The sequence below is a fragment of the Bufo bufo genome, chromosome 2 (assembly GCF_905171765.1).
Source record: "Bufo bufo chromosome 2, aBufBuf1.1, whole genome shotgun sequence".
Classification (NCBI taxonomy): Eukaryota; Metazoa; Chordata; class Amphibia; order Anura; family Bufonidae; genus Bufo; species Bufo bufo.
In genome coordinates, this window is record NC_053390.1 from 27,602,066 (window position 1) to 27,629,492 (window position 27,427).

Genomic DNA, 27,427 nt, shown 5'->3' on the forward strand with positions numbered 1-27,427 from the left:
AAGCTATTTTTGGCCCTATTGTTATTTTTGGGTTGACGTTTTCCGGACTGGCTGAACTAGATCTTGATTCAGAGCTAAAAGGAACTTGTATTTTTATAAGGTGCCTTCCAGTTGATATATCGGTGGGGTGGTGACAGCAGAATATCTGTTCACCGTGCCCCCCTAGTTTAGCTCGTCCTTTGCTTATATACTCCTTGATTTATACTCAGCAATTTTTTTGAATTTATCTGTATGTATATAGTTATTTATATGGTCGTTACATAATTCCTGGTCAATATATTCTATCTTGCTGAGGGGAGTAACCAGGCAGTCCGAGTTGTATCTGGGGCCTTTGAAGGATATATACACTGTCTCAGCTCCTTTTTTACTTCTTGCTGTTTCTGTATATCTACTAATATCTGTCCCCTTTTCCTATTGAGTTCTGTGAATCATTGATGGCAGGTGTCCGCTATTTACTTATATATGACAAAGCGGTGTTGGAAGTTTCTACGTAGTTGTAATATATTGACATACATATAAAATGCCGCCAAAATATCGTAAATCAGGTGGTCTGACCTCCCCAAAAGGTGGATCAGGGGGGAGCCCGCAGGCTCGACTTGATAAATTTTTGAAGTCCCCTCCACCCAAAACTAGAGGGGGAGTACAGAGATTGGCGCCTCAGGCTGAGACAGGTTCAGATAATACGGACCGGCCAGATCAGGGTATACTAAAGACCAGTTCCTCCCACAGTGAAGGCCTTGAGAGCATTAATAATAAATTGCACGACATTTTGGGAGTGGTGAATGCCACTAGCACTTCGGTTGCAGAGCTGACCTCTTCTCTTGCAGTAGTACAAGGGGACGTTTCTATAATAAGAGATGAAGTGACGAAGTTGAGATTAAAGGTTAAGGAATTGGAGACTGTCGTTAAATCTGTCACTGTAGAGAATGGGGTATTGAAGAACAGACTGGAAGAAGTAGATGAAGATCGCGCCTGGCTAAGAAGGAAAGTGGTTGAGTTGGAGGATAGATCTCGTAGATATAATTTGCACTTAATAGGGTTCCCAGAAGGGGTTGAGCAGGACAATCCGTCAAAATTTATTCAGCAGTGGTTGGTAGAAAGTTTGGGCCTAGATTGCGACGTGTCCTCCTTCTGTGTGGAAAGGGCCCATAGAATTCCGTTTAAAAAACCTCCTCCAGGTGCCCCCCCTAGGGCTATCTTAGCAAAATTTGTCTGTTCAAAAGACCGGGATTGGGTTCTTAGACGAAAAAGAGAAGTATCAGAGATATATTTTGACGGTAATCTGATATTAATATTCCCTGACTTCTCCCAAGAGACCCAAAATAAAAGAAGATCGTTTTTTAAGGTTAAAAAAAGATTGATTTCAGCTAAGATTAAGTACTCAATGTTATACCCAGCTAAATTAAGAGTGGTACATAATGACTCTGTTTGTTTTTTTCCCACACATGTGGAGGCGGCGCAATGGTTGGATACTAAGGGTCTATGAAATAGTATGATGAGGTGGTGAGGAGGGAGGTTAATGAGGGGAGGTGGTGGGGGGGAGGTTTTTGGAGGAAGGAGAGAGGTTGATGGGTATTGTAAAATGCCCTGTCAACCATGAAGGGGGGTTTTTTGGGGGTGGGTTTAAGGGAGGGATTGGCTGCTGTTCTCTGTCTCGTGGCTGTGCGTGCCTCTCCGCTGAGATGGGGGCTACTCCTTTGTGATTTGATATGGTAGGTAACATTTTTTGTTGGAATGTGAGAGGTCTGGGAGATAGAGTGAAGAGGACGGTGGTATTTGATCTTGTGGTCCGTCACTTGCCTGCGATTGTGGCACTTCTGGAGACCCACGCAACAGAAGATAGGATTTATACATTAAAAAGGAATTGGTCTATTTTTGAATATCATGCTTGTTATTCTGCTTATGCAAGAGGGGTTAGTGTATATATCCATCGTGGGACGGAGTTCCAACCATTAGACAGTATCATTGATAAAGAAGGGCGATACGTATTTCTTCATGGGCACTGGAAGGGGCAGGAGGTGATATTGGCGTTTATTTATGTTCCCCCGCCATTTAAATCAACGGCTTTTTCTCATTTAGCCCAATATATATCTACCAAAAATCAATGCGCCTTATTGGTGGCAGGTGACTTTAATGCAGTTTTAGACCCTGAGTTGGACCGGTTCTCTTCAATTGCTGGGCGCGGCCGCAGTGGGTCTCCCTTGATTGCTGTTTGCCAGGAGCTGGCGCTGGTGGACATCTGGCGCCACCTCTATGGAAAAAAAAAAATCTTTTCTTGCTTCAGCCAGTCATACGGGTCGATGTCCCGTATTGACTTGGCCTTAGCAAGTCGGGATCTGTGTGGTCGCGTCCTGAGGATGAAGTATGAACCGCACGGAATATCGGATCACTCCCCAGTCCTGATTGTGTTCTCGGAGGCTTTACCTTCCGTAAAGCCTTTTAAATTGAACCCACATTGGCTTGAGGTGATAGGGGAGCAAACCCAAGTAGATCAGGATATTCAGGAATTTTGGGGCTTCAACGTTGGTTCGACACACATACATTATGTGTGGGACGCGTTGAAGGCCCACATTAGGGGTCTGTACTTTAATAAAATCCATAGATTCAGACAGGAAGCACGACGAAGGGAGAAAGAATTGACAGATTTAATAAAGAGTTTGCGTGCCGCATTGATTGGCTGTCACAGGGAGCAGCTTATTACTCAAATAAAGGAGGCTAATTCTCAGCTTAAGATACTTTTATATAAAAAAGCACAACACAAGCTTTTATTTCAGGGCCAAAATCGTTTTTGCGAGTCAGGAAAAACAGGTGGGTTTTTGGCTCGTCTGGTGGCCAACCAGAGAGAGGATATCAGTATAAAAGAAATTAGGAATCTACAGGGAACTGGAGTGAGATCTGCAGACGAGATTAGAGAGGAATTCGTAAAATATTATTCTACTCTATACAAATCTGAGTCTACGGTTCGTCGGTCTGACATGGACTACTATCTCCAACAACTGGCACTCCCCCAGTTATCTATTGAAGCCAGAAAAATGCTGGATTCCCCCATTCTTTTGGAGGAACTTCAGGCGACTCTCCCGTACCTAAAGTATAGTTCATCTCCCAGATTAGATGGCTTACCGTTTGAAATCTACAGGTACCATGCCAAATCCCTTCTGCCAATCCTCCTTCGGGTTTTTAATGAATCCTGCTCATTCGGTTCCTTACCGCCATCTTTTAGAGAGGCAGTGATTGTTTTGGTCTTGAAGGATAAGGATCCATGCGATGTGGGGTCATATAGACCTATATCACTCCTAAATACCGACTATAAGTTCTTTGCAAAAATTTTGGCTGGTCGCTTGAAGCGGGTTATAGCCGGGCTGGTACATCCTGACCAGACGGGCTTTATCCCGGGTCGACAAATACATACGAGTATATATAGGGTCTATTTGAATCTGTCGGTAGGGGGCAGTGTGGACCACTCCGTCCTGTCATTAGACACCGCAAAGGCGTTTGACAGGATGGAGTGGTCTTTTTTGTGGGCTACAATGTCTTCTTTTGGTTTTGGGAAAAAAAATTTGGAAATGACTCAAATGCTATATCAACAACCGGTCGCATATATTAATATTAATGGTATTGGTGCTTCTCCTGTTATGATGCTGAGAGGGATGAGACAGGGTTGTCCCCTGTCTCCTCTCCTCTTCGCTCTCTTTATAGAACCGCTGGCTTGCCGGATTCGTCTTGATAGGCGCATAGAGGGCTTTGGGGTCACAGGAGTGAGCGACAAAATAAGCCTATATGCAGACGACGTGATTCTCTTTCTGGACCAGGGTTGTAAAATTCTTCCGTATGTTATAGAGGTTATAGAACAATATGGTAAATTATCAGGTTATATGATTAACTGGATGAAGTCATCGCTTCTTCCGCTGAACAGGAAGGCGGTGGATGTAGGGACCCGAGTCCGTGTTTTGGCCCCCGATGATACTTTAGATTATTTGGGGGTTAAGATTGGGATTCCAATAAGTAGGTTTTATGAGCTCAATCTGGCCCCAGTGCTGGATAAAGTTAGGACCAAAGTTGGGACTTGGCGTAAATTGATGCTGGCACAGACAGATCGAATCGCATTGATTAGGATGATTATTTTGCTTATGGTTCTGTTTCCAATGTGTGCTTCCCCTATTTGGATTGAGGACATTTTTTTTCATAGATTGGAGACCTTGATTAATGATCTAATTTGGGGCAGGAAGAGGGTGCGAATAAAGCAGAGATATTTATGGTTGTCGGAGGAAGATGGTGGGCTGTCATTACCTTTTTTTCAGGGGTATTATTTTTGTGTACAGATTCAGCGTTGTTGTAATGGGAAAGAGAGTTTACTTACACGTTATTTGAATATTGTTATTAATGAGTCAATAGATAATATTTTTGCATGTTTGGAGACAGGGATTATGGGAATGAGGAAGTCGTTGTTGATCCCCCTTTTAATACAGAGGGTGTGGAATAGGTTGAAGGAGATCCTTGGAGTCCCTGGTCCGTTTCCCTTCACCCCGCTGTGGGGAAATGGGGGGCTAGAGGAATTTTGTAAAATTACAGATTTCGGTTATTGGTCACGTAAAGGCATCAATAGGGTGTCTCATCTTTTTTATTTAGGTCGTTTTAAATCACTTCTGGAATTTGGTTTAACTGATATTACACCACTAGATTTATTCATGTATGCACGTTTGAAACATATATTTGAAGCCTCTAGGAACAGGGGCCGTATTTTTCCACAACATAATTTATTTTTTGATTATTGTGACGCTCAGAAGGATGAGAGGGTGAAGATATCTAGTTTATATGCTAAACTCCGGAGGGCACTGGCTACTGTAACACCTTTTAAAAGTCCAAGTAAATGGGAGCAAGAGCTGAATTGCCCTCCTTTACAGTGGCCTACTATTTATAAGAACGTGAGAAAGGCGACAGTCTCCAGTGCTCATAGATTAATTCAATTTAAGATCCTCCATAGACTCTATTATACGCCCAAAATTCAGGGAATGTTTCCCCAGAATCGGGATCGGGACGTTTGTTGTCCAAAATGTGGATATGTGAATGCGAATTATGGCCATTTGCTTTGGAGCTGTAGCAAAGTAAGGAAATTTTGGGATGAGGTCTTTTTTGCTTTACAAAAGGAATCCACAATGAATTATAATCCGGGGATCCTGATAGTGATCTTTGGAGATTATAGTTCTGAAACAGAAGTTCCCCCTCAGGTTAGATGGATTTGGTTGAGAGGCTTGATGGTAGCAAAAGCTATACTGGTTAGGTATTGGGGCTCTGCCTCCCAGCCTTCGTCAAGGGAGTGGGCTCTATACTATCAGCAAATCAAAGTATATGAAGAGATTGAAAGGAATCGGAGAGTTGCACGCAGAGCCACGTAGAAATAAGTAAAATAAGTAATTGTATTTTCTGTTTTCGATTGAACAGAGGGGAACGACAGCCAATGACGGGGGGGGGGGGGGGGGGTCTATAGGGATATTTTTGATCTCTATATTATATACATGATCGTGTTTTGCTAGGTGATGTATTTATATGTATTATATACTAATGTGATTAATATTGGTTATGTATTAATATTATGTCATTTTCTTAAAATTAAAATAAAGATAATTATAAAGTAAAAAAAATAAAATAAATAAAGATGTTTGAAATAACATCAGCTCCTCCGAATGGATCCAATTAGGAAAATTCTACTTAAATGCTCTTCTACATCTCCTAAGATTATATATCCACTTAGTGAGATACACACGGTATAAAATATACATTAGCAATATTTGGTTATAATAAATCAATATTGCATATTATGTACGAATCATTAATAAGTTCAAACGCTAAATAAACGCACACAGGAATATTATATATATATATATATATATATATGTGTGTGTGTGAATATATGAATAGATATCTATTCCACACCAGATGTGTTTTATGGACATATCTTCTTATCAGATCATGGCTCAGCCATGAAACACCCATTGTTCCTCAGACAGCCATGTTTAGAGAAACCAGTACACTCCCTATAGATAAATCCATGTCTCTAAACAATAATTAAAAGTATAATGTTCTCTATATATTCACTTTTAACACATTGAACTTGCCAAATTTTTATGTAATTTTTATTTGTGTTATATTGCATACCACTGTTAGTTTTATTGTTATTACATTATAATCATCTTCTGTTATTATCACTGGGGTGATGTTCTAGGTGGAGACAGTAATAGTAATACGATCTTACCCCATACAGGGGGTATAGCACTGATATCCACGTGGACCATCTACACAGGGATCCACAGGAGGGTTTCCCTGAAATAGGGAACAAGTATAACAATTATATTGAGACTACAGTCCAGTGTTTTATAACGACCACATTGTCCTATTCTTTTATTATAATAAACAAGGTTATATAATTTACTAAAACTCCATTTGACCTCCTGATATTTTGAGTGCCCTCCAATCTTCACTTTTATCTGTTTCATACACTTTTACGGACTTGAGGTGTTGCCCTTGGAGTGAGCACCATCTCCACGGTAGCACATGCAGGTGAGCCACTGACACTTATTGTATTCTCCAATCTTTAGAGTTTCTGTTCCTTCACCTTCTACAAACTGCTCACACTGTTTTTTCCATGTTTTCTGCTTCCCAGGGGGTCTATATGCACAACGGCCTTCAGAGTCTCCTGTAGAGATAACGCAGAGTCTCTGATGGACTGACCAGGCTGCTGTTTCGTGCCAAAGAACCACATCATTATCTTGGATGTGGTTTTAGTTTTCAAAGGTGGCATACAGTCTCTCGAATATCTATACCACAGTCTTTTCCTCTGAGCACGGACAGGATTTTAAATGATGCAATTGCACACTTTAGCTTGGCATTTCTGTGGGTTATGGCCATTATGTCTGTGTATACCCCTTTAAGAAAAGTGCTTGCAGCAATTCTGAACAGTCTATATTGCACTGTGATGCTCCCAGATATGTTAGATGCTGTTCTCCACTCACTTCTATGGATCTGGAACCTCTTTCAACTTTGTTTTTTGATGCTGTGTGCAGAGCACTGATTCTGCATTTGCTTTAAAAATGGCGGTGCCCTCTCACTTCTGGCAGGGTCTGGCTCCTTTTTCCTTCCCCCTGGATCGTATAGGCAGCAGATTTGGTTCGTTTGAGTAGACAGGCCATCAGTTTTCCCGCTCAGAGTGGAACATTGCCAACACAAATGGTGCAGCAAAAATTCCAGTCTTAACCTCTTATGGACTGGTCAGTGGCAACTTGTTTAGCACAGATGTCCATTTACTGACAGCCGGCAAGGTTGGCAAAATTACTGATGCACAGCACAATAAAGTCTCATTGCAGCTGCACTCCTAAGAGTTCACAAGTAGGCGCAGAGGCAATATCCTGTTCATGATGCCAGATCATGCAGGGAGCACAGGAGAGGGGAGAGGATAGGAGAAGTAGTTAGAATGGTTGCTGTAGTAAATCACTCTGTCACTCCTTTGGGCCATGCAGTGATAGGAAGGGCACATCTTTTTTTCTTCTTTGGCTCTCCTGCCTGATGGTGGTTTGGGGTGCCCTTGATGGTGATAAGTGCTGTAAAATGCAAGGCAGGGTTCCCCTGAAGCGTGGAGCCAATGATGAGGCTGGGTTTGGTACAAGAAGTCCATTGTACTTTACTGAAGCAATTCAATAGGTGGTTTACACAGGCAAAGTACAGGTTAAATGCAGGCTTTACAGTTGCCATATATCTTTAATTAGGCTGTGCAATCTCTCCTTTCCTAGGTTAAAGGGTTGCACTCTCTCTCATATATATATATATATATATATATATATATATATATATATATATATATATACAGGGAGTGCAGAATTATTAGGCAAGTTGTATTTTTGAGGATTAATTTTATTATTGAACAACAACCATGTTCTCAATGAACCCAAAAAACTCATTAATATCAAAGCTGAATATTTTTGGAAGTAGTTTTTAGTTTTAGCTATTTTAGGGGGATATCTGTGTGTGCAGGTGACTATTACTGTGCATAATTATTAGGCAACTTAACAAAAAACAAATATATACCCATTTCAATTATTTATTTTTACCAGTGAAACCAATATAACATCTCAACATACACAAATATACATTTCTGAGATTCAAAAACAAAACAAAAACAAATCAGTGACCAATATAGCCACCTTTCTTTGCAAGGACACTCAAAAGCCTGCCATCCATGGATTCGGTCAGTGTTTTGATCTGTTCACCATCAACATTGCGTGCAGCAGCAACCACAGCCTCCCAGACACTGTTCAGAGAGGTGTACTGTTTTCCCTCCTTGTAAATCTCACATTTGATGATGGACCACAGGTTCTCAATGGGGCTCAGATCAGGTGAACAAGGAGGCCATGTCATTAGATTTTCTTCTTTTATACCCTTTCTTGCCAGCCACGCTGTGGAGTACTTGGACGCGTGTGATGGAGCAATGTCCTGCATGAAAATCATGTTTTTCTTGAAGGATGCAGACTTCTTCCTGTACCACTGCTTGAAGAAGGTGTCTTCCAGAAACTGGCAGTAGGACTGGGAGTTGAGCTTGACTCCATCCTCAACCCGAAAAGGCCCCACAAGCTCATCTTTGATGATACCAGCCCAAACCAGTACTCCACCTTCACCTTGCTGGCGTCTGAGTCGGACTGGAGCTCTCTGCCCTTTACCAATCTATCCACGGGCCCATCAAGACTCACTCTCATTTCATCAGTCCATGAAACCTTAGAAAAATCAGTCTTGAGATATTTCTTGGCCCAGTCTTGACGTTTCAGCTTGTGTGTCTTGTTCAGTGGTGGTCGTCTTTCAGCATTTCTTAACATGGCCATGTCTCTGAGTATTGCACACCTTGTGCTTTTGGGCACTCCAGTGATGTTGCAGCTCTGAAATATGGCCAAACTGGTGGCAAGCGGCATCTTGGCAGCTGCACGCTTGACTTTTCTCAGTTCATGGGCAGTTATTTTGCGCCTTGGTTTTTCCACATGCTTCTTGCGACCCTGTTGACTATTTTGAATGAAACGCTTGATTGTTCGATGATCACGCTTCAGAAGCTTTGCAATTTTAAGAGTGCTGCATCCCTCTGCAAGATATCTCACTATTTTTGACTTTTCTGAGCCTGTCAAGTCCTTCTTTTGACCCATTTTGCCAAAGGAAAGGAAGTTGCCTAATAATTATGCACACCTGATATAGGGTGTTGATGTCATTAGACAACACCCCTTCTCATTACAGAGATGCACATCACCTAATATGCTTAATTGGTAGTAGGCTTTCGAGCCTATACAGCTTGGAGTAAGACAACATGCATAAAGAGGATGATGTGGTCAAAATACTCATTTGCCTAATAATTCTGTACAGGGTGTATATATATATATATATATATATATATATATATATATATATATACAATACAAAGAAAGAGCAGCAGCACTTGTGGATGTAGTCGGGTGCAGAATCCTCTGACCTTAGGCAATTCGGTCAAATATGGTTATAGAGACTTCAAAGAAGAGGCAGCACTCCAGAGTGTCAGTAAAAAACGACCCACTTTAATTCCCCTGTGCAACGTTTCAACTGCTCCTTGCAGTCTTGAGAAAGACTGCAAGGAGCAGTTGAAACGTTGCACAGGGGAATTAAAGTGGGTCGTTTTTACTGACACTCTGGAGTGCTGCCTCTTCTTTGAAGTCTCTCTCATATATATATATATATATATATATATATATATATGTTCCCGGTATCCACAAAGGAATACAGCCTATGAAAAGAGGGCCCTTTTAGTCCTTTTGTTATAATGGGGAGCCTGGAGTTTATTGTTCCCACCAATATGCAGAGAAGTCTGTAACCTTGATATAAGTGCATTACCTTTCTCAAAAAATTCTCTGCAATCCTCATTATATGGCTGATTAGCTTTCTGCAGTTTTTTTAATAACTGGCACATATATTGTCAATGTACTGCTTTTTAATCCATAAGGTGAGATGTTCTCCGTCAGTTCTGCTCATTAGCTGTTTTTTATCTGCAGCTCACACTAGGTTGAACTCCAATTCCTCCTAGAAAGGAAGGGATAGTGCCAGTCCTACCTAGCAACAGTAGCTAGGAAGTCCCCTATATCTCTCAATATACAGCCTACGGGACATATAATGCACAAAATACAGTGACATTAACACTTGCAGTAAGGACATTGCACCTACAAAGCATTTTTCACATATAAAAAGTCAAAACGGTTTCTTTTCTGTGTGACTTCTCTGATGTGTAACAAATGTTGATTTATCTGTAAAGCATTTCCCACATTCATAGTATAGTTTCTCTACTTTGTGAATTCTCTCATGCGTAACAAGATTTGATCTGTCTGCAAAACATTTCCCACATTGTGAACATGAATATGGTTTCTCTCCCGTGTGACTTCTGCCATGTATAACAAGATTTGTTTTATCTGCAAAACATTTCCCACATTCTGAACACGAAAATGGTTTCTCTCCTGTATGAATTCTCTCATGTCTAATAAGATGTGATTTCTGTATGAAAGATTTCTGACATTCTGAACATGAATACGGTTTCTCTCCTGTGTGACTTCTTTCATGTCTAACAAGATTTGATTCACCTATAAAACATTTCCCACATTCTAAACATGAATATGGTTTCTCTCCTGTGTGACTTCTGCCATGTGTAACAAGATTTTTCTTATCTGCAAAACATTTCCCACATTCTGAACATGAATATGGTTTCTCACCTGTGTGAATTCTCTCATGTCTAATAAGATGTGATTTCTGTGTAAAAGATTTACCACATTCTGAACAGGAATACTGTTTCTCTACTTTGTGACTTTTCTCATGTCTAAAAAGATTTGATTCATCTATAAAACATTTCCCACATTGTGAACATGAATATGGCTTCTCTCCTGTGTGAATTCTCTCATGTGTAACAAGACTTGATTTGTGTGTAAAAAATTTCTCACATTGTGAACATGAATATGGCTTCTCTCCTGTATGACTTCTATCATGTCTAATAAGACTTGATTCATCTGAAAAACATTTCCCGCATTCTGAACATGAATACGGTTTTTCTCCTGTGTGAATTCTCTTATGTCTAACAAGACTTGATTCATCTGTAAAACATTTCCCACACTCTGGACAAGAATATGGCTTCTCTCCTTTGTGACGTCTCTCATGTTTAATAAGATGTGATTTCTGTGTAAAACATTTCCCACATTCTGAACATGAATATGGTTTCTCTCCTGTGTGAATTCTCTCATGTGTAATAAGATGTGATTTATTTGCATAACTTTTCCCACATTCAGAACATGAATATGGCTTCTCTCCAGTGTGAATTCGCTCATGTTTAAGAAGACTTGATTTACCTATAAAACATTTCCCACATTCTGAACATGAATATGGCTTCTCTCCTGTGTGAATTTTTCTGTGTGTAGAAAGACCTGAGCTTTTTCTGAACTCTTTACCACAGAGGAACCTTTTAGCCCCTTTCTGACCTATAATTTTGGTAACAATATGTGATTGGTCAGGAGAAGATTCCTCTTGATTACGGGAATTATATGATAGATCTGCACTGTGAAGTCCTGAATGTACATTAAGGATAATGAGTTTTTCTCCTGAAGAGTGCTGCATGATATCTTCATCTTCTGCTTTATAATTTAGTGATAACATGAAGTTTCCCTCAGAATTCTTACTGGGATTTTCTGTGAAGATAAAAATCGGAATTTGCGATTTATTTCCAAACTACATAGAATACAAACCTATAAACATTCCTATTAGTTTGGAAGCTATTCATTTTGATTCTTCTCCTTGTTTTTGGTTAAAAAAATGCACATCATTCCAACCTTACAAAGATTTTTATATAATACTCTGACAACGTCCAGGAATCTATACTCAGTCACCACTTTTATTACACACATGAAGGACAAACATTTATCTGGCAATCTGCCTTCTGCCAACAAATGTCAGCATGTCTGAGGACCCAGTTCTTTCACTCACTACCCCACACTTGGTTGGTCACAGGGGCGTTGCTAAGTTAAATCATTCAGGGCCTGGGCCCCGGATGTTTTGTCCAAGGCCCTGAATGTACTGCCTGCCAGGCAGATACAACTGTATTGCAGTGATCAGTGCAATCAGGCAAGTGTGATCAGTGCAGAAGGCAAGGGTTGAGTATGACCTGCAATGATGTCACCATCATGTGACTAGTGCAGGAGAGGACGGCAGTTAGAAGGAAAAGTCCTGGAGAAGAAGCTGTGGTGATGTCTGCTACATGAGGAGAGGTAAGTGAATAGAGAGGCAGCGCAATGCTGGGAGTTTTGGTTATTTACCGTATTTTTCGCCCCATAAGACGCACTTTTTCTCCCCCCAAAATTGCAGTTTTACATCGCAAGTTGCGATGTACGAGCGAGCGGGGGAGGGACTGGGAGGAGGAGCTGGGGGCCGGCAATAGAGGTGGGGCGGTGCAGTCAGTGTACTATAGCACCGCCGCTCCGGTATACTAATATAAAATATCTTACAAACCGGATTCCAAAAAAGTTGGGACACTATACAAATCGTGAATAAAAACTAAATGCAATGATGTGGAGGTGCCAACTTCTAATATTTTATTCAGAATAGAACATAAATCACGGAACAAAAGTTTAAACTGAGAAAATATGTTGAATCAGAATTTCATGGTGTCAACAAATCCCAAAAAAGTTGGGACAAGGCCATTTTCACCACTGTGTGGCATCTCCCCTTCTTCTTACAACACTCAACAGACGTCTGGGGACCGAGGAGACCAGTTTCTCAAGTTTAGAAATAGGAATGCTCTCCCATTCTTGTCTAATACAGGCCTCTAACTGTTCAATCGTCTTGGGCCTTCTTTGTTGCACCTTCCTCTTTATGATGGGCCAAATGTTCTCTACAGGTGAAAGATCTGGACTGCAGACTGGCCATTTCAGTACCGGGATCCTTCTCCTACGCAGCCATGATGTTGTGATTGATGCAGAATGTGGTATGGCATTATCTTGTTGAAAAATGCAGGGTCTTCCCTGAAAGAGATGACGTCTGGATGGGAGCATATGTTGTTCTAGAACCTGAATATATTTTTCTGCATTGATGGTGCCTTTCCAGACATGCAAGCTGCCCATGCCACACGCACTCATGCAACCCCATACCATCAGAGATGCAGGCTTCTGAACTGAGCGTTGATAACAACTTGGGTTGTCCTTGTCCTCTTTGGTCCGGATGACATGGCGTCCCAGATTTCCAAAAAGAACTTCGAATCGTGACTCGTCTGACCACAGAACAGTCTTCCATTTTGCCACACTCCATTTTAAATGATCCCTGGCCCAGTGAAAACACCTGAGCTTGTGGATCTTGCTTAGAAATGGCTTCTTCTTTGCACTGTAGAGTTTCAGCTGGCAACGGCGGATGGCACGGTGGATTGTGTTCACTGACAATGGTTTCTGGAAGTATTCCTGAGCCCATTCTGTGATTTCCTTTACAGTAGCATTCCTGTTTGTGGTGCAGTGTCGTTTAAGGGCGCGGAGATCACGGGCATCCAGTATGGTTTTACGGCCTTGACCCTTACGCACAGAGATTGTTCCAGATTCTCTGAATCTTCGGATGATGTTATGCACAGTTGATGATGATAGATGCAAAGTCTTTGCAATTTTTCGCTGGGTAACACCTTTCTGATATTGCTCCACTATCTTTCTGCGCAACATTGTGGGAATTGGTGATCCTCTACCCATCTTGGCTTCTGAGAGACACTGCCACTCTGAGAAGCTCTTTTTATACCCAATCATGTTGCCAATTGACCTAATTAGTGTTAATTGGTCTTCCAGCTCTTCGTTATGCTCAAATTTACTTTTTCCAGCCTCTTATTGCTACTTGTCCCAACTTTTTTGGGGATTTGTTGACACCGTGAAAATTGGAATCAACGTATTTTTCCTTTAAAATGATACATTTACTCGGATTAAACGTTTGATCTGTCATCTACGTTCTATTACAAATAAAATATTGACATTTGCCATCTCCACATCATTGCATTCAGTTTTTATTCACAATTTGTTTAGTGTCCCAACTTTTTTGGAATCTGGTTTGTATTTCAATTAATAGTTATTAAACATGCCCCCCCACTCCTAATAGTACCGTACATCCTAACCGCTTCAGTAGAATGCAGGCAGGCCGGCAGCGTAACTCCCTGATGTCACGTGCCTGCGCCGCCTACTTTTTGAATGAAGCAGGCGGCGCAGGCAAGTGACGTCAGTGAGTGACGCGCCGGGGGGGGGATCTGTGGATGAGATTTTTATGGGGGACATCTGTGGATGGCACAGTTATGGGCTGGGGGGGTCTGTGGATGGCACTGTTATGGGCTGGGGGGGTCTGTGGATGGCACATATATAACAGTGCCACCCACAGATCCCCCCTCTAACAGTGCCAGCCACAGATCCCCCCGTAACAGTGTCCGTCGTCCACAGATCCCCCATAACAGTGTCCGTCATCCACAGATCCCCCCATAACAGTGTCCGTCATCCACAGATCCCCCCATAACAGTGTCCGTCATCCACAGATCCCCCATAACAGTGTCCGTCATCCACAGATCCCCCATAACAGTGTCCGTCATCCACAGATCCCCCCATAACAGTGTCCGTCGTCCACAGATCCCCCATAACAGTGTCCGTCATCCACAGATCCCCCCATAACAGTGTCCGTCATCCACAGATCCCCCCATAACAGTGTCCGTCATCCACAGATCCCCCATAACAGTGTCCGTCATCCACAGATCCCCCATAACAGTGTCCGTCATCCACAGATCCCCCCATAACAGTGTCAGTCATCCACAGATCCCCCCATAACAGTGTCAGTCATCCACAGATCCCCCCATAACAGTGTCAGTCATCCACAGATCCCCCCCATAACAGTGTCAGTCATCCACAGATCCCCCCCATAACAGTGTCCGTCATCCACAGATCCCCCCATAACAGTGTCCGTCATCCACAGATCCCCCCATAACAGTGTCCTTCACAGATCCCCAGTAATAGTGCCATCCACAGACCACCATTAGTTCCAAACCCACCAAAAGCACACCTTTTGGTTAAAAATATTTTTTTTCTTATTTTCCTCCCCAAAAACCTAGGTGCGTCTTATAGGGCGAAAAATACGGGTAACTGGGACTGTATGTTAGGGCTGAAGGGAGGGATGTTATCATGAGACTAAATGTCGAGGAGTGATGTTATTTACTTGAGGCTGCATGTTGAAGGTGGCTGGGGGAGGGAGTGATGTTATTTATGGCTGGCAAGCTGGAGTCAGATGTCCTCCAGTCTTGGTGTGTGCTGGAGGTTCTACTCCCCCCCCCCCCCTGTTGTTTTGGGTGTTGCACTTAGTTTCCCCTTTTCAGTTGGGGAGGGCAAAAAATCACCTTGTTGGCAGTTCTGCCTCCATCAATCCATAGCAGTCTTTTAGGGGGCCTGTTTCCCTTACAGATGGCTCTCAGCCCTCCAGCTCAGCACAAGCCTCAGATCCCAACACACACACCTCCTGAGCTCCACTGTCAGACTGAGGTAATCCCCCTCACCTGGCAGTGCTGGCTGGTTTTTAGGCCTGGCCAAACCAGGCCTGGAACATGGGAAGTAAGAGCCATTCCGGATGAGCTATACCGCCATACTAACTATTAAAGAGGTTTTGCAGTTTGTTTAAACCGATCAGCTGTTTAAGAAGGCAGCCCCGCGGCCTTCTCACTGTTTACCGCAGGCCCAGTGACGTCACGACTAGTATCACTTAAATGGAGCTTAGCCCCACCCAGGCAAGTTGATACTAAAGTGGGATTTGATTAAAACCAAAATTAGGCCACACCGCTGCGTGAGGTTCCCCGGATGGGTGCTCTCAGCCAACAGATTCACCCAATATTTCAAAAAAGGGCTAGGCACTCTCTATATCTGGAGTATGTGGTACTTTATTACATAAAATCCAATGATAATAGTTGATACTCCTAAAATAACACTACAATCAATAACAGGTCTGGCCAGACTAAAACAATACCTATTAGACAATGCTAATATTGAATAATGCCAATATTAAAACAATGCTATTATTAATACAATCCTAGATTAAGAACAAGGTGCTCCTATAAAACTCATTGGTAAATCTTCGATCCAATGTCCAGATTTCACATAAATAAATCGCAGGATTAAAAATGATATTAAATATTCGAGATTCTCCTATAGAGTTTGCTTGTTAATATTCAATCCAATGTCCAGAATTGTGCACAAATAGTCGTGAAATATTCGAGAAATATTCGATATTGCTCCGAATTTTTTCAATAGTTTATAGTCTGTTAGTGAACAAGTCGAAAAATGTCTTACTGTATATTCGAATAGGACTATGTGTCGATTATATTTTCATCGCAAATACTTATTCCATCTCTAATTGTGTTGTCTACTCACGAAACAGATGTACGTAGGCGGATCCAATGGACGGTCTGCGGCGTCCCCCGTGGTGATTCAAGCCCAGTCTTCCGCTGCTGCTTATTCACGTGAGTGTCGACTTAAACGAGGAATAGTAATATACGACTTTTGCTAAAATGTCAAGAATATCTCGACAACAGATGTCCTTTGCCGTTCACTTTAACAGATTAGGTTTTCACTTACTGGCGCCAGTAGCTCCTTTATGTTTTTGATTCCACAGATTCATGCGGTATATTCTCGATAGTTTTTCTTTAAAACATCCAAAGTTGTGAAAGCTGGTGGTCCTTGTGTTGAATAGGGGGGTCCAATACCAAACTCCATAATGCCTGTCCTTATATAGGGGGGAAATGGATCTGGTTTTCCCTAATCTCTGTAATGGATTTTGTAATGGATTCTGTCTAAACTTAAACATTACTCTTTTCTCTAATAAAGATACTATATTTTTCATAAATTTTCATCATGCATATTCAACAAGTTCTGTAGATCTTATTGCACCAAAAAACGCATGTGCGATATTGATGCGTTTTCATTCCGTTTTCATTAAAAACATGCATTTCATGATACTAGTCATGACGTCACTGGGCCAGCGTTAAACAGTGAGAAGGCCGCGGCGCTGCTGGAGCACCGCTGCCTTCTCAAACAGCTGATTGGCGGGGGTCCCGGGTGTCGGACCCCCGCCGATCAGATGCTGATGATCTATCCAGACAGTTTAAACAATCTGCAGAACCCCTTTAAGTTGTCAAACAGCAACTGCTGCTGACACATAAAAACCATCTCTTACTCCACCGAGGCCAGGAACCTCGGTGACACATACCTATCATCCACGATGATTCCTTGTACCTTCTTACACTAAACAAAAATATACTAGTCTTAGAAGAGGCCACCCGTAGAAGAGGGGGGTACTGTCACGGTCCCGCCGGTGACAGGGATAAGAAGATCTAAGAGACTGGCTGCACGTGATTGACAGTCTCTTTTAGTTTCACTTTTCTGTGTTGTTGCTGGGGATGACCACACCTCTTGTCTCAGGTGTAGCTTAAAGGGATTCTGTCAGTCCGATTTTTCGATACTGAGCTGTTCATATCATCATATCAGTCTCCTTTATCCAAATAAAAATATACTAGTCTTACCCCCACCTGCCCTTTCTTTTTTTTATAAAAATTACTTTTATTTATATGCCAATTACTTTCATAATGTGCCCAAGGGGCTGTCCCTCTGGCCGTTGGTGCCAGAGACAACAGGTTCGAGATTACGACACACTGCGTGAAAAAAAAAAGCAGAGGAGAGGAGTGAATAATTAACAGAGGAGCTGCGCTGGGCTCCAAGATAAGGGCCGCAGCTGGGCACCAACGGCCAGAGAGACAGCCCCTTGGGCACGTTATGAAGGTAATTAGAATATAAATTAAAGTGATTTTTATCAAAAATGAAAGGGCAGGTGGGGGTAAGACTAGTATATTTTTATTTAGATAAAGGAGACTGATATGATTATATGAACAGCTCAGTATCGAAAAATCGGGCTGACAGAATCCCTTTAAGCTACACCTGAGACAAGAGGTGTGGTCATCCCCAGCAACAACACAGAAAAGGGAAACTAAAAGACTGTCAATCACGTGCAGCCAGTCTCTTAGATCTTCTTATCCCTGTCATGGGTGGGACCGTGACAGTACCCCCCTCTTCTACGGGTGGCCTCTGGACACCCTGGACAGACTTTAACTGGATGAGCCCTGTGAAAAGCTTTCACAAGACGTTTAGCATTAACATTGGCTGCTGGAACCAACATCCTCTCCTCTGGTCCGTAACCTTTCCAGTGGACGAGATACTGGAGGGATCTATGGAGAATTCGGGAGTCCACTATCCTGGCTATTTGAAATTCTAGATTACTGTCCACCATGACAGGCGCGGGAGGTAAGGAGGACGGTTCAACAGGTACGACATATCTCTTCAACAACGACTTATGGAATACATTATGAATCTTCAAAGCTTGAGGGAGTTCAAGATGAAAGGCTACCGGGTTAACAATGGCAATGATTTTGTATGAACCAATAAACCTTGGACTCAACTTCCAACAGGGTACTTTCAACTTAATGTTCCTTGTGGACAGCCACACAGAATCACCCACTCTCAGGTCTGGACCATCATGCGTCTCTTGTCAGCCATACGTTTCTACTTATTGCCCTTTTTTTTTTTTAGAATATTTTGAATCTTCCACCAAATAGATAACAACGAAGAGGAAAAACTTTCCTCTTCCAGTATACCAGAAGTTTCCATACCAGAAAATGTGCCAAATTGCGGGTGGAACCCATATGCCCTAAAAACTGCGACTTATCAGCGGACTGTCTAAGGTTATTTATGGCAAATTCGGCTGAAGACAACAATGAAGACCACTCCTCCTGGTTGTTCTCCGAGATAAAACATCTCAAATAAGTCTCCAGATTCTGGTTAGTGTGTTCAGTCTGTCCATTGGACTGAGGATGAAAGGCCGAAGAGAAGGACAATTGTACCCCCAGACGAGTACAGAACGCTTTCCAGAATTTGGAAACAAACTGAGTCCCCCTATCAGACACCACATCAGAAGGAATACCATGTAATTTCATGATGTTATCGACAAACACTTGTGCAAGAATTTTAGCATTAGGTAGACCTGATAATGCTATAAAGTGCGACATCTTACTAAAGCGATCAACAACCACCAAAATCATAGTTTTTCCTGAATAATTAGGCAAATCTGTGATAAAATCCATGGACAAATAAGTCCAAGGTCTGGACGGGATGGGTAACGGAAGTAAAGATCCAGAAGGCCAAGTATGTGTCACCTTAGCACATGCACAAGTACTACAAGCAGACAAATAGTCCTCAACACTCTTACACAACCCGGGCCACCAGAATCTACGAGAGATGAGATCAACATTGGATCTGCTCCCAGGGTGTCCTGTGAGAACCGCACAGTGATGTTCCTCGAACACCTTGTGATGTAACTCAGAAGGAACAACTTCCCTGGAGGACAAAAATCCAGTGCATTTCCCTGGGCCTCCAACACCTCTGCCTCGATGTTGGGATATAGGGTGGATATGACTACCCTTTCAGACAATATCGGACCAGGATCTTCCGAATCACCCTCCCCCCCAGGAAAGCTACGCGACAAAGCATCAGCCTTGACGTTCTTAACCCCAGGGCAATAGGCGACGATGAAATTAAGTCTGTTGAAAAAACCAAAATACATTTTTTATTTTCAAAACTATACAAATGTGGTATAGCTGTAATCGTACTGACCCAGAGAATGAAGGTAACAGGTGAGTCAGGATAGCGCTGCAGTCCCATAGACATACAGCAGCAGAGCAGGAAGAGAGAAGGGAGATGGCACGTGCACACAGTGCACGCAGTCTCCCTGTACAGCTGATTGGCAGGGGTGCTGGGTAGGGATCGACCGATTATCGGTTTGGCCGATATTATCGGCCGATATTGAGGATTTTGAACGTTATCGGTATCGGCATCTATTTTGCCGATATACCGATAACGTATGGGGAACACAGAACGCGCTGCTCTCAGCGCGTTCTGTGTTCCCTCCACAGCACAGGGGAGAAGGAAGCCGTGTCTCCTCCCCCTGTGCTGCTGCTGCCGCTGCCGCCAATGAGGGGATAGAACATAAGAGGAGGGGAGGGGCTGTGGCCGCTGCGCCACCAATGAAGATAAGCCTTTCATTCATTCATATACAGGAGGCGGGAGCTGGCTGCAGAATCACATAGCCGGCTCCCGACCTCTATGAGCAATAGCTGCGGTCCGCGGTAGTTAACTCCTCAGGTGCCGCGGATCGCAGCTACCGCTGATAGAGGTCGGGAGCCGGCTATGTGATTCTGCAGCCAGCTCCCGCCTCCTGTATATGAATGATCGATAGACTTATCTTCATTGGTGGCGCAGTGCGCCCCCCCAAGCCCCCCAGTATTAATCATTGGTGGCGCAGTGCGCCCCCCACCCCCATCCCGGCCAATAGTAAAAACATTGGTGGCGCAGTGCGCCCCCCCAGTATTAATCATTGGTGGCAGTGGCCACAGGATCCCCTCTCCCCTGCTCCTCCGATCGGAGCCCCAGCTGTGTAAGCCTAGGGCTCCGATCGGTTACCATGGCAGCCAGGACGCTATTGAAGCCCTGGCTGCCATGTTCAGCTCCATGCTGCTGTGTGCACAGAGCACAGGGCAGCAGGAACAGTGTGAGCTCCTATTCACCCTGATAGAGATCTATCAGGGGGAATAGGACAAGGGTTCTAGTCCCTAAGGGGGTTAAAAGTTAGTAAAAAAAAAAACACAAAAATATTAAGTATAAATGAAAAAGATTTATAAAAAAAAAATACACATTAACAATAAACAAAAAAAAAATACACATTAACAATAAACATATTAATTTTCAGCAGATTTGTGTAGGAATTTTTTTTTTTCTCAAAAATGAAAATTCCCAGAATATCGGTATAAATTATCGGCTATCGGCCTGAAAGTTCACAAATTATCGGTATCGGTATCGGCCCTAAAAAATCAATATCGGTCGATCCCTAGTGCTGGGTGTCAGACCCGCGCCAATCTGATATTTATGACCTATCCTGAGGATAGGTCATCAATAATAAAAAGCCTGGACAACCCCTTTAAAGAGGACCTTTCACCTGGATATCCTTAATCTAATTATCCTAACTTATATTGCGGCCCCCAATGATGTCTTGGCACTTATTTTTTTCTAAAGAACCCCCTGTTCGTCCGATGTGGTCTTCGTATCTTTTGGCGCCTCATATGCTAATGAAGCAACTCGGTTATACTAAGCGTGGACTTTTATTTCTCCTGGGCGTGGTTATCTTCTCCCTGGCTGCGAGCGCAAGATAACTGCGCCCAGGACAAATGAAAGTCCACGCCTAGTATAACCGAGTCACCTCATTAGCATATGAGGCGCCAAAAGATACGGGGACCACAGTGGACGAATAGGGGGGTTTCTTTAGAAAATAAATAAATGCCAAGACATCAGTGGAGGCCGCACTATAAGGAAGGATAATAATTAGATTAAGGATATCCAGGTGAAAGGTCCTCTTTAAGTATTATTTGTACAATGTTTTATTTATGACATGTTATAGGACAGTTATGGCGAACCTTTTACGGACCAGGTGACCAACCTAAAACCCACTTATTTATCGTAAAAGTGCCAACACGTCAATTTAACCAGAATACCAATATACAGGGTGGGCCATTTTTATGGATACACCTTAATAAAATGGGAATGGTTGGTGATATACTAATGTGCCACAAACAGGAAGTTAATATGTGAGGGGGGAAACTTTTCAAGATGGGTGGTGACCATGGTGGCCATTTTGAAGTCGGCCATTTTGAATCCAACTTTTGTTTTTTCCATAGGAAGAGGGTCATGTGACACATCAAACCTATTGGGAATTTCACAAGAAAAACAATGGTGTGCTTGGTTTTAACGTAACTTTATTTTTCATGAGTTATTTACAAGTTTCTGACCACTTATAAAATGTGTTCAATGTGCTGCCCATTGTGTTGGATTGTCAATGCAACCCTCTTCTCCCACTCTTCACACACTGATAGCAACACTGCAGGAGAAATTCTAGCACAGGCTTCCAGTATCCGTAGTTTCAGGTGCTGCACATCTCGTATCTTCACAGCATAGACAATTGCCTTCAGATGACCCCAAAGATAAAAGTCTAAGGGGGTCAGATCGAGAGACCTTGGGGGCCATTCAACTGGCCCACGACGACCAATCCACTTTCCAGGAAACTGTTCTTCTAGGAATGCTCCGACCTGACACCCATAATGTGGTGGTGCACCATCTTGCTGGAAAAACTCAGGGAATGTGCCAGCTTCAGTGCATAAAGAGGGAAAAACATCATCATGTAGCAATTTTGCATATCCAGTGACCCCCTTAGACTTTTATCTTTGGGGTGATCTGAAGGCAATTGTCTATGCTGTGAAGATACGAGATGTGCAGCACCTGAAACTACGGATACTGGAAGCCTGTGCTAGCATTTCTCCTGCGGTGTTGCTATCAGTGTGTGAAGAGTGCGAGAAGAGGGTTGCATTGACAATCCAACACAATGGGCAGCACATTGAACACATTTTATAAGTGGTCAGAAACTTGTAAATAACTCATGAAAGAATAAAGTTACGTTAAAACCAAGCACACCATTGTTTTTCTTGTGAAATTCCCAATAAGTTTGATGTGTCACACGACCCTCTTCCTATTGAAAAAACAAAAGTTGGATTCAAAATGGCCAACTTCAAAATGGCCGCCATGGTCACCACCCATCTTGAAAAGTTTCCCCCCTCACATATACTAATGTGGCACAAACAGGAAGTTAATATCACCAACCATTCCCATTTTATTAAGGTGTATCCATATAAATGGCCCACCCTGTAGTATATCCTCCATGTACTTTGTCTTTAGCTATAATATCCTGCCTACATTCAGTGCGCTGCTTGTTATGTCCATACTGCGTCCTGCGCTGATGAATGACAGGAAAAGTCTACGGCATATTGGTACACCATAGACTTTTTCCATGGTGTGGGTGCCCACAGAGAGGGCTCTGAGTGCCGCCTCTGGCACCCGTGCCATAGGTTCGCCACCACTGTTATAGGAGCTCCAGGACCCAAAAGCTGTGCCCCCATAATCCCCAGTGGGTGTGTGGATGTGACTGACCACCATGTCCTGCCGGAACAGCCGGGATCAGAGAAGAATCTGATCAGAGATCGCCGTCAGCTGGATAAGGAGAACACTTCATGATGTGATGGGGACATCTCCAATCAAAGAGCAGCGCAGCAGCCGGTGATCAGATTCTCCTCCTGCCCTGAAGGCACCAAGGACAGAATCTGAAGTCACTTTTTCCATTCACAATTCCATACCTGTGTTGACATCTCCTGGAATGTCCTCCTCCACCTCAATCTTACACGGGAGATCGCCCATCATCTTCTCTTCTTCATCCTCCACTTTAATATCAGTCAGATCTTCCCCCTGATTTCTCATCTGTAACAATTCAGTACAATACAGCAGACAGGTGGGAAATCTAACAGATCCACAGAAGAGACCCCACAATCTATGACCCCTCTATGACTGCAGGACCCCCTATATACCGTATTTTTCGCTTTATAAGACGCACTTCCCCCCCCCCCCCAAAAGTAGGGGGGAAATGGCCGTGCGTCTTATAAAGCGAATAATTCGCTGGCCGCTATGCTGCACAGCGCGGCCAGCGAAGTATCAGTGTGGAGGGAGGAGACGGGGACACTCATGGCGGGGCCCGGTGCAGTGACTCTACTCTAATACACCGGGCCCCGCAACTGTTAAACATTCAATCTGATCTATATCTTATTGTATATGCTCTGTACGGTACTTACTGTAGTACCGCAAGTATAGCATTAAGACTGCACAGACCGGCATCTCCCTCGGTCATGCGCCGCCTGCCGCAGCTCCCTCCTCATGCGCCGCCAGCTCCAGCCCCCTCTGTCATGCGCCGCCTGCCTGTTCATTCATAAAGTGAGATAAGCAGGCAGGCGGCGCATGACCGAGGGAGCTGGGGCAGGCGGCGCATGAGGAGGGAGCTGCGGCAGACGGCGCATGACCGAGGGAGATGCCGGTCTGCGCCATCTTAATGCTATACTTGCAGTACTACAGTAAGTACCGTACAGAGCATATACAATTAGATATAGATCAGATTGAATGTTTAACAGTTGCGGGGCCCTGTGTATTAGAGTAGAGTCACTGCACCGGGCCCCGCCATGAGTGTCCCTGCCTCCTCCCTCCACACTGATGCATCTGATGGGGGATCTGTAAATGACACTTATGGGGATCTGTGGATGACATACAGTGGCGGAAATAATTATTTGACCCCTCACTGATTTTGTAAGTTTGTCCAATGACAAAGAAATGAAAAGTCTCAGAACAGTATCATTTCAATGGTAGGTTTATTGTAACAGTGGCAGATAGCACATCAAAAGGAAAATCGAAAAAATAACTTTAAATAAAAGATAGCAACTGATTTGCATTTCATTGAGTGAAATAAGTATTTGAACCCTCTAACAAAAAAAGACTTAATACTTGGTGGAAAAACCCTTGTTTGCAAGCACAGAGGTCAAACGTTTCTTGTAATTGATGACCAAGTTTGCGCACATTTTAGGAGGAATGTTGGTCCACTCCTCTTTGCAGATCATCTCTAAATCCCTAAGGTTTCGAGGCTGTCTCTGTGCAACTCTGAGCTTGAGCTCCCTCCATAGGTTTTCGATTGGATTAAGGTCCGGAGACTGACTAGGCCACTCCATGACCTTAATGTGCTTCTTCTTGAGCCACTCCTTTGTTGCCTTTGCTGTATGTTTTGGGTCATTGTCGTGCTGGAACACCCATCCACGACCCATTTTCAGTTTCCTGGCAGAGGGAAGGAGGTTGTCGCTCAGGATTTCACGATACATGGCTCCGTCCATTTTCCCGTTTATGCGAATAAGTTGTCCTGTGCCCTTAGCAGAAAAACACCCCCAAAGCAAAATGTTTCCACCCCCATGCTTGACGGTGGGGACGTTGTTTTGGGGGTCATAGGCAGCATTTTTCTTCCTCCAAACACAGCGAGTTGAGTTAATGCCAAAGAGCTCTATTTTGGTCTCATCAGACCACAGCACCTTCTCCCAGTCACTCTCTGAATCATTCAGGTGTTCATTGGCAAACTTCAGACGGGCCTGCACATGTGCCTTCCTGAGCAGGGGGACCTTGCGAGCCCTGCAGGATTTTAATCCATTGCGGTGTAATGTGTTTCCAATGGTTTTCTTGGTGACTGTGGTCCCTGCTAATTTGAGGTCATTAACTAACTCCTCCCGTGTAGTTCTAGGATGCTTTTTCACCTTTCTCAGAACCATTGACACCCCACGAGGTGAGATCTTGCGTGGAGCCCCAGAGCGAGGTCGATTGATGGTCATTTTGTGCTCCTTCCATTTTCGAACAATCGCACCAACAGTTGTCACCTTCTCTCCCAGCTTCTTGCTAATGGTTTTGTAGCCCATTCCAGCCTTGTGCAGGTCTACAATTTTGTCTCTGACATCCTTGGACAGCTCTTTGGTCTTTCCCATGTTGGAGAGTTTGGAGTCTGCTTGATTGATTGATTCTGTGGACAGGTGTCTTTTATACAGGTGACTAGTTAAGACAGGTGTCCTTAATGAGGGTGACTAATTGAGTAGAAGTGTCTAACCACTCTGTGGGAGCCAGAACTCTTAATGGTTGGTAGGGGTTCAAATACTTATTTCACTCAATGAAATGCAAATCAGTTGCTATCTTTTATTTAAAGTTATTTTTTCGATTTTCCTTTTGATGTGCTATCTGCCACTGTTACAATAAACCTACCATTGAAATGATACTGTTCTGAGACTTTTCATTTCTTTGTCATTGGACAAACTTACAAAATCAGTGAGGGGTCAAATAATTATTTCCGCCACTGTAAGTGTCCTCCACAGAGCCCCATAAGTATCATTCACAGATCCCCCCTCAGTGTCATTCACAGATCCCCCTCAGTGTCATTAACAGATCCCCCCTCAGTGTCATTGACAGATCCCCCCTCAGTGTCATTGACAGATCCCCCCTCAGTGTCATTGACAGATCCCCCCATCAGTGTCATCCACAGATCCCCCATAACAGTGCATCATCCACAGATCCCCCCTAACAGTGCATCATCCACAGATCCCCCCATAACAGTGCGTCATCCACAGATCCCCCATAACAGTGCGTCATCCACAGACCACCATTAGTTCAAAAGCTACCAAAAGCACACCTTTTGGTTCAAAATATATTTTTCTTATTTTCCTCCTCAAAAACCTAGGTGCATCTGATGGGGGATCTGTAGATGACACTTATGGGGATCTGTGGATGACATAAGTGTCCTCCACAGACCCCCATAAGTATCATTCACAGATCCCCCCTCAGTGTCATTCACAGATCCCCCTCAGTGTCATTGACAAATCCCCCCTCAGTGTCATTCACAGATCCCCCCTCAGTGTCATTCACAGATCCCCCCTCAGTGTCATCCACAGATCCCCTATCAGTGTCATCCACAGATCCCCCATAACAGTGCATCATCTACAGATCCCCCCTAACAGTGCATCATCCACAGATCCCCCCTAACAGTGCATCATCCACAGATCCCCCCATAACAGTGCGTCATCCACAGATCCCCCATAACAGTGCGTCATCCACAGATCCCCCATAACAGTGCGTCATCCACAGATCCCCCATAACAGTGCGTCATCCACAGATCCCCATAACAGTGCGTCATCCACAGACCACCATTAGTTCAAAAGCTACCAAAAGCACACCTTTTGGTTCAAAATATATTTTTCTTATTTTCCTCCTCAAAAACCTAGGTGAGTCTTATCATCAGGTGCGTCTTATAAAGCGAAAAATACGGTAGATGTGTATAGGGATCAGCTCCATCTACCTGAGGATTCTCTGGGACCTTCTCCTCTGGACAGTCCTGGGAATACAGAGGATGGGGACATCTCTCTGGTGGATTTCTCCTCCTGGATCCATCTGTGGAGACACAAGCACACAGTGACTGAATACATGGCCTCCTATAGATCAGACACTTCTCTCAGCTCCTTCACTTCTAGGTTTAGTTATCAGGGGAAATAACAACATTCTGCTCCTCACCACCTGTGCCGAGGTCCCAGCACCTAGCAGGCCACAAGACTGAAGTAGCATCTGAACTATGAGAGCAAATGTGAGAAGCAGACTGCACAATATTAATTGTAGCCATGTTTAGAGGATGGGGGTAATTTTTTTTAAAGAGTGCCCTGCAGCACCCACAAGCACCCTACTGATCAAAAAGGTTGAGAAAGCTCTACATCTATATCTTCCTCCAAGTCTACTTTCCCTGGGACAATATTTCCTTTCTCCTAAGGAGCTGTCATGGTGAATGGAGAAAAAGAAAAATATCTGATGACATC

At 43.4% G+C, this 27,427-nt stretch overlaps 1 protein-coding gene across 1 annotated transcript in view; it reads right to left on the reverse strand.

Annotated features, from left to right (window-relative positions):
- The window catches only part of LOC120991223 (zinc finger protein 260-like), a gene marked incomplete at its 3' end in the record, with an annotated part of 75,893 nt that extends 48,932 nt beyond the window's left edge, over window positions 1-26,961 (reverse strand). Inside the window, exons 1-3 of the mRNA XM_040420082.1 lie at window positions 26,920-26,961; window positions 23,357-23,477; window positions 10,447-11,720 (exon numbers count right to left, since the gene is read on the reverse strand). Coding sequence (XP_040276016.1) covers window positions 10,447-11,720; window positions 23,357-23,477 — 1,395 coding nt within the window. The remainder of the gene's footprint in view (window positions 1-10,446; window positions 11,721-23,356; window positions 23,478-26,919) is intronic.
- Window positions 26,962-27,427: the final 466 nt, after the last annotated feature.